This window comes from Oncorhynchus keta, chromosome 28, assembly GCF_023373465.1.
Source record: "Oncorhynchus keta strain PuntledgeMale-10-30-2019 chromosome 28, Oket_V2, whole genome shotgun sequence".
NCBI lineage: Eukaryota > Metazoa > Chordata > Actinopteri > Salmoniformes > Salmonidae > Oncorhynchus > Oncorhynchus keta.
The window spans coordinates 12343737-12352328 of NC_068448.1; the positions used below are offsets into that span (position 1 = coordinate 12343737).

The window sequence follows — 8592 nt, forward strand, 5'->3', positions numbered from 1 at the left end:
CTAAGGAGGGTTGGGGGAGGGGCCAGGCAGGAGCATCACAGCCAGTCACTGTACTAAGGAGGGTTGGGGGAGGGGCCAGGCAGGAGCATCACAGCCAGTCACTGTACTAAGGAGGGTTGGGGGAGGGGCAAGGCAGGAGCATCACAGCCAGTCACTGTATTAAAGAGGGCTGGGGGAGGGGCCATATAGGAGCATCACAGCCTGTCACTGTATTAAAGAGGGTTGGGGGAGGGGCCAGGCAGGAGCATCACAGCCTGTCACTGTACTAAAGAGGGTTGGGGAGGGGCCAGATAGGAGCATCACAGCCAGTCACTATACTAAGGAGGGTTGGGGGAGGGGCCAGGCAGGAGCATCACAGCCAGTCACTGTACTAAGGAGGGTTGGGGAGGGGCCAGGCAGGAGCATCACAGCCAGTCACTGTACTAAGGAGGGTTGGGGGAGGGGCCAGGCAGGAGCATCACAGCCAGTCACTGTACTAAGGAGGGTTGGGGGAGGGGCAAGGCAGGAGCATCACAGCCAGTCACTGTACTAAGGAGGGTTGGGGGAGGGGCCAGGCAGGAGCATCACAGCCAGTCACTGTACTAAGGAGGGTTGGGGGAGGGGCCAGGCAGGAGCATCACAGCCAGTCACTGTACTAAGGAGGGTTGGGGGAGGGGCCAGGCAGGAGCATCACAGCCAGTCACTGTACTAAGGAGGGTTGGGGGAGGGGCCAGGCAGGAGCATCACAGCCAGTCACTGTACTAAGGAGGGTTGGGGGAGGGGCCAGGCAGGAGCATCACAGCCAGTCACTGTACTAAGGAGGGTTGGGGGAGGGGCCAGGCAGGAGCATCACAGCCAGTCACTGTGCTAAGGAGGGTTGGGGGAGGGGCCAGGCAGGAGCATCACAGCCAGTCACTGTACTAAGGAGGGTTGGGGGAGGGGCCAGGCAGGAGCATCACAGCCAGTCACTGTACTAAAGAGGGTTGGGGGATGGGCCAGGCAGGAGCATCACAGCCAGTCACTGTATTATTATTACTAAGGAGGGTTGGGGGAGGGGCCAGGCAGGAGCATCACAGCCAGTCACTGTACTAAGGAGGGTTGGGGGAGGGGCCAGGCAGGAGCATCACAGTTAGTCACTGTACTAAGGAGGGTGGGGGAGGGGCCAGGCAGGAGCATCACAGCCAGACACTGTACTAAAGAGGGTTGGGGGATGGGCCAGGCAGGAGCATCACAGCCAGTCACTGTACAAAGGAGGGTTGGGGGAGGGGCCAGGCAGGAGCATCACAGCCAGTCACTGGACTAAAGAGGGTAGGGGGAGGGGCCAGGCAGGAGCATCACAGCCAGTCACTGGACTAAAGATGGTTGGGGGAGGGGCCAGGCAGGAGCATCACAGCCAGTAACTGTACTAAGGAGGGTTGGGGGAGGGGCCATATAGGAGCATCACAGCCTGTCACTGTACTAAAGAGGGTTGGGGGAGGGGCCATATAGGAGCTTCACAGCCTGTCACTGTACTAAAGAGGGTTGGGGGAGGGGCCATATAGGAGAATCACAGCCTGTCACTGTACTATAGAGGGTTGGGGGAGGGGCCATATAGGAGCATCACAGCCTGTCACTGTACTAAAGAGGGTTGGGGGAGGGGCCATATAGGAGAATCACAGCCTGTCACTGTACTAAAGAGGGTTGGGGGAGGGGCCATATAGGAGCATCACAGCCTGTCACTGTACTAAAGAGGGTTGGGGGAGGGGCCAGGCAGGAGCATCAAAGGCAGTCCATTGCCTTTTTGGTCAAAAGTAGTGCACTTCATACGGAATATGGTGACATTTGAGACACTTGAGCTTGACTCTCTGTGATTAATCAACTGTACCATTCACCAGAGAGGGGATCTAATAGACTGCACCATTTAGCTGATAAGATAGGGGAATCTATTTCTGTTGTCCTCAGACTTGAAGTCAAATGAGCAGGGAGGGAATAGTGCAATCAATGCTCCATGCTTTTAATTAACAATGTTCGTTTTCAGTAATGATTTAGCAACAGTACCGTTGTTGTATACATTTCCAATACTTTTAATGTAAATCGTCTGTTGACTTTATTGTGTGTCTTAGCCTCAACGTTTGTTGATGTATTCATTGTTGTACTTACATGGCTGAGGCAACTCTAGGCTATGTATTTTAGATTTGTCAAATAAAATCAATCAATCAAACAATTATTCACTGAGCATGTTATCCCCCCCCCCAGCTAGAGCTAACCATGTGTGTGCTTCCCCACACCAGGCTTTTGAGGATGTGTACATTCAGCAGAGGAAGACCATCAGGACCATCTTGGAATACGCCGACAGTGTGTTCACCTACATCTTCATCCTGGAGATGCTGCTCAAGTGGGTCGCTTACGGATTCCACAAGTACTTCACCAACGCCTGGTGCTGGCTTGACTTCTTCATCGTCGATGTAAGTAGCGTTTCCTGACTCTTTACGGTAGATTTGGTAGACATTTTTGGAAGCCAGGATAGGAAGCTAGGACCATAGAAATAGAATTCCTAGAATGGGTATTTGTCCTTATTCAAGTCAATTATATTTACATATTGTACTGTGTACAGTCTGTATAAAGCACATAAACACTGCCTGCCATGTAGAGATAAGGTGATAAAAACACACATGTTGATGTAAAACAGGCCCTGTATAGTCTATATAACACACTATAGGGCGTAAGGTGGGCTTTCAGTCACACAGTGTCACATTATTGTTTCTAGAGGTATTCTGTACAGTGATCCCTAACATAGGCTATAGACTGACATAGTGTGGTAGGGTTGGGAGGAGAGGATAGATAGAATACGATATGAACAGTATTATGCAATGTTATTATTCATGTTATGCAATGGGTGAGAGGACATATGATATTCACATTAACAGAAAGTGTAGGATACATCAATCCTACAATATCCATATCTCAAGAGAACATTGAAATGTATACAAGAACCATATTGTAGTCCATTTGTAGGGGACCTATGTCTCTCACCTCTTGCATCTCCATGAAGCAATGTCTCTCTCTCACTTTCTCTCTTTCTCTCTCTCCCTCTCCCTCTCTCTCTCTCTCTCTCTCTCTCTCTCTCTCTCTCTCTCTCTCTCTCTCTCTCTCTCTCTCTCTCTCTCTTTCTCTCTTTATCTCTCTCTCTGTGTTTACTTGGTTTCTTGTCAATCTGAGATGCTTGAATATGAAAAGCAATTTTCTGTTTGTGAGTTTGGGTATTATGTGCCTTCTTTTGCAACAAAGTCAGGAATTGTGCACTCTGTTACCCATCATGTGAAAATAGAAAACAATGATATTGTTTTACGACATAACAACAATTCAAATTGGATTACATTGAGATTGGAATGCCTTGCTGTCAGCAGCACAAATTAGAATCGGCCAATCAATAACCAAGATTATTGATCGACATATTCAAGCCATGCTCGGAAACAAAGGGGTATGTGCTTCTATTGTCTCCGGCCTGTCTCCAACCTATCTCCAACCTGTCTCCAACCTGTCTTCGACCTGTCTCTGACCTGTCTCTAACCTGTCTCTGACCTGTCTCCGACCTCTCTCCAACTTGTCTCTGACCTGTCTCTAACCTGTCTCTGACCTGTCTCCGACCTCTCTCCAACTTGTCTCCAACCTGTCTTCGACCTGTCTCTGACCTGTCTCCAACCTGTCTCCGGCCTCTCTCCAACTTGTCTCCGGCCTGTCTCCGACCTGTCTCTAACCTGTCTCTGACCTGTTTCCGACCTGTCTCCGGCCTCTCTCCAACCTGTCTCCGGCCTGTCTCTGACCTGTCTCTAACCTGTCTCTGACCTGTCTCCGACCTGTCTCTAACCTGTCTCTGACCTGTTTCCGACCTGTCTCCGGCCTCTCTCCAACCTGTCTCCGGCCTGTCTCTGACCTGTCTCTAACCTGTCTCCGGCCTGTCTCCGACCTGTCTCTAACCTGTCTCTGACCTGTCTCCGGCCTCTCTCCAACCTGTCTCCGGCCTGTCTCCGACCTGTCTCTGACCTGTCTCCGACCTGTCTCCGGCCTCTCTCCCAACCTGTCTCCGGCCTGTCTCCGACCTGTCTCCGACCTGTCTCTGACCTGTCTCCGACCTGTCTCCGACCTGTCTCTGACCTGTCTCCGACCTGTCTCCGGCCTGTCTCCGACCTGTCTCTGACCTGTCTCCGACCTGTCTCCGGCCTCTCTCCGACCTGTCTCCGGCCTGTCTCCGACCTGTCTCCGACCTGTCTCTGACCTGTCTCCGACCTGTCTCCGACCTGTCTCTAACCTGTCTCCGGCCTCTCTCCAACTTGTCTCCGGCCTGTCTCCGACCTCTCTCCGGCCTGTCTCCGACCTCTCTCCGGCGTGTCTCCGACCTGTCTCTAACCTGTCTCTAACCTGTCTCTGACCTGTCTCCGGGCTCTCTCCAACCTGTCTCCGGCCTGTCTCCGACCTGTCTCTGACCTGTCTCCGACCTGTCTCCGGCCTCTCTCCAACCTGTCTCCGGCCTGTCTCCGACCTGTCTCCGACCTGTCTCTGACCTGTCTCCGACCTGTCTCTGACCTGTCTCCGACCTGTCTCCGACCTGTCTCTGACCTGTCTCCGACCTGTCTCCGACCTGTCTCTAACCTGTCTCCGACCTGTCTCCGGCCTCTCTCCAACCTGTCTCCGACCTGTCTCTGACCTGTCTCCGACCTGTCTCTAACCTGTCTCTAACCTGTCTCCGACCTGTCTCCGGCCTCTCTCCAACCTGTCTCCGGCCTGTCTCCGACCTGTCTCCAACCTGTCTCTAACCTGTCTACAGTCTAATCTACTGTTTGTCTACAGTTCTGGATGTCTTTTAAATCTCAGTGTTATTGGTCGTTCTCTGTCCCTTTTGTGACAGAGTGGAGTGGAACAGTGGAGTTTCTTTAATTCCATTCTTTAATTCTAAATCGATTAATACATTCTAAATGAATTCAGGACCATTGAAATGATAAATGATGGGAATGATAATTCATTGGGGTTGGTTGCTTTGACAGTAATTAATTTGTAAATGTTTTAAAAACTGGTTGAGAAATTCCTTCAGCCTTCAAAGTTGACACGTCAGCAGGGGCATGGAGTAATGTAATGTTGCATAGATATGATCCAATCCCCTGACTGCACTGTATCTGTGATGGATGGAATACCTCCTACTTCGATGGTCAGATATGGCTTTGGTTATTACTGACCTTGTCATTGGAAATATTAAGAACGTGACTATCTATTCAAGTCATTGACACCATGATGGGGGAACCAGGAAGTAAAGAAGTATGTGAATGTTCTAGTGATTGTTGAGCCCATAGAGGCACTACGATCCTATATGTAATTCTATGATTCTATATGTACTTCTATGATTCTATATGTAATTCTATGATTCTATATGTAATTCTATGATTCTCTATGTAATTATATGATTCTATATGTAATTCTATGATTCTATATGTAATTCTATGATTCTATATGTAATTGGTTACATATAGGTTACATATAGTTGACCCATCCATTTCTCAATCACTGAAATCAAACACTGTTGCCCCCTTTTGACAGTTATAGCCCAGGCACCTGCTGGGTGTCGATGAACGTTGGCCATACAATATCTAGACTGGAAATGAACAGAAAATGGCGGCCACCTGCAGCTTTAAAGAGCTTGTCATCATGTTGTGTTTTAGTCTTTACAGTCCCAGTATGTTTGACTGTTCAATAGGCTGTATTGATTGATCAGACATAGTCAGAATTAGTATGTTATGTTACACCCATCTCTCTTTAAAACATTAACTTCCTTTTTATGCATCTATAATGACATTGTTACCCTACAGAATAATCAACTTTAATACATTACAATCTTTTTTCTCTAAATTAAATGTAAATCTTGTTCCAGTTATTATGCTTTATCATGTACAGTAGTAGCTTTAGTGTTGATTCTGGTAGAACAAATTCTACCTCAGTCTAATCTAAGTCCTATATGTACTGTATACTGTATATTTAAAGTATCCCACATAGTTAGTGTCCCTTCTACGGGTTGATAGACAATGTACCCCATGCCCTAGAGCCATTGATGCTAGTTGTGCCGCACAGGGGCCTACATTTCCCAAGATGCACTCGGGATGGTCGTACGGTATGGGAACCGACAATTCCCTCCCAAGCTGTCAATGTGTGACAACAAAGTGTGACATACTCCCCACTCCCCATCCTTCTTAAAGTCTTAAAGTCCTCCTCTTACTCCAGAAATGTTGTGAGTGACCTTTGACCTTGTGCTGAGATGATGATGTAATGATGGTGGGGCCAGGCTGGCCTGGCAGCCAGTGGTAAGTTTGGTCCTCCAGGGTGGCAGACAAGCAGTCAGTCCCTCTTATAATGCTGCTGTGCCTCACTGAGTCTGGGTCGTCCGTGGTAGTCTGTCTATCTGTGGCCTGTCTGTCTGTCTGTCTGTCTGTCTGTCTGTCTGTCTGTCTGTCTGTCTGTCTGTCTGTCTGTCTGTCTGTCTGTCTGTCTGTCTGTCTCTGTCTGTCTGTCTGTCTGTCTGTCTGTCTGTCTGTCTGTCTGTCTGTCTGTCTGTCTGTCTGTCTGTCTGTCTGTCTGTCTGTCTGTCTGTCTGTCTGATTTAGCTGTCTGTCTGTCTGCTTTAGACCAGCATGCATTACTCAGAATGTGTGTGTGTGTGTGTGTGTGTGTGTGTGTGTGTGTGTGTGTGTGTGTGTGTGTGTGTGTGTGTGTGTGTGTGTGTGTGTGTGTGTGTGTGTGTGTGTGTGTGTTTGTCTGTTCCACGTACCTCTTGTATTTTGATATCTTTCTGTTGAATTATCTTTTCATTGGCCTCTCTTCTTGATTTTTATTGTAGAAATGTGGATAGCAAATGTGATGCAGGAGAACTACTATGAGAAGACAGAATAACTTACTGTACCCATGCTTTCTATTTGGTCCAAAAGTTGAAGAATAGATTTGATCAAATCATGTGCTTTACATTGTTGAGAAAACATTTAGTTACAGTATACCACTCTCTTAATAATGGACAATGAATGAATGAATACAATGCAGGGCAGAAAACTGGATTAGGCAACCATAGTGATGTAAGGTAAAATCTAAATCAAAACTAATCTTTCTAGTAAAACTACAGATGTAGGGTTTTAATTTGAGCCTGTTTGCTATAGCAGGACAATAATCATGCAGCAACAGGAAATCAGAATTATTATGCAAATTATAATTGATGGATATTTTTTTAGGGGTTGATTCATTTTTCATACGGGAAAATAAAGTCTGAAATTTCATACTGGAAATTATAAACTTCAGTAACCTTTTTAAACCTCAAATACACTACAAGTTTGACATTTCCTGTATCAACAGGGTGATCAAATTAAGATCCTACATCTTTAGTAGCCAGTCAAGTGTCGGGAGGGAGTCGTTATGTAAGAGTGGAATGCGTGTGGATCCATCCATACTTTTAGTTTACAGACATTTAGATATTTTCTTTATTGTTGTTTTTGTTCTGTTTGACTTTAGTTTCCGTTGTCTTTCTGTTTTTCTTTCTGTTTCTGTTCCACTGTTCCTCATTGGATCACAGCCCAGAGGTGTGATTGGCCTTGCCTTGCTCGACGCTGATTCGCTGAGGGCTGCCACACCCACAAAACAGGCCAAACCCTTGACCTATAAGGGGGTGGGGCACTCCAAGGGGTCAGGCTGAGGCTGAAGGTGACAAATACCCCAAATACTGTGACAGTAAAATAAAGGCTAAATCTTTATTTTATTTTACATCTGCTTTAAATTGACTTCATTGTTTTTTTATATACCTACTGGCTGATTATTAAATTCCATCAATCAATTCATCATCGCTCTGATGAAACAACCTGCCGGGAACAGACAGTTATTATTAAGCTAAACTGATTATTAACGAATGGGACATCTTCAACTAAAAGAACTGAGCTAGCTAGAATCTGAAAGAATCCTCGGTGTTATATGCAGTTCATACCGAGACCTGGAGGGTCAGGAGCCCTTGACCGGCATAATAACCCAGAGATGACTCATTAGTCACGAGTCCAGTCATTACTTCCATGCTGATAGCTTCACCGCTGTCCTTAGCTATGACCAAATCATTTGGAATGACTAGTTTTCCATTGCAAAAAGTATATACGTACATTATCATAGACTGTAGTACCGCTAATGGCCTTCAATCAAAATAAAGATTTAGCCTTTGTTAGAATCCCTCCTCTATCAATGACTATGGTCTGGTCAGCTTTTGATGTTGTGTTCTTTGAGTGAGTTTGACCAGTATGGTCTTGTTGGCTGGTTGGAGGTGCTTTCACATGTTTTTACTGTGTTATACTGTCTTCCCTTTGGATCTGGTGCTCTCACTCTCCCAGTCTCACCACCTGAACAATGGCAGGGAGAGAGATAGGGACAACCTTTTAGTGTTCCCAGGTCGAAGAACTATTAGATGGACTTCATCTGTAATATTGAGTCAATGAGATAATGTAGTGACATCAGGGTTGGGGTCAATTATATTTCAATTCAGGAAGTAAACTGAAATTATGAATGAGGAAAATTGGCATTTGAATTTAAGTTTACTTCCTGAATTAATTGAAAACCCATTGCCACATC

At 46.6% G+C, this 8592-nt stretch overlaps 1 protein-coding gene across 8 annotated transcripts in view; it reads left to right on the plus strand.

The window, feature by feature from the left end:
- The window catches only part of LOC118372332 (sodium channel protein type 8 subunit alpha-like), a 202394-nt gene that overhangs the window by 163631 nt on the left and 30171 nt on the right, over positions 1 to 8592 (plus strand). For all 8 annotated transcript variants that reach the window (XM_052484813.1, XM_052484812.1, XM_052484811.1 and 5 more), the window contains one exon: positions 2250 to 2423. In XM_052484813.1, coding sequence (XP_052340773.1) covers positions 2250 to 2423 — 174 coding nt within the window. The remainder of the gene's footprint in view (positions 1 to 2249; positions 2424 to 8592) is intronic.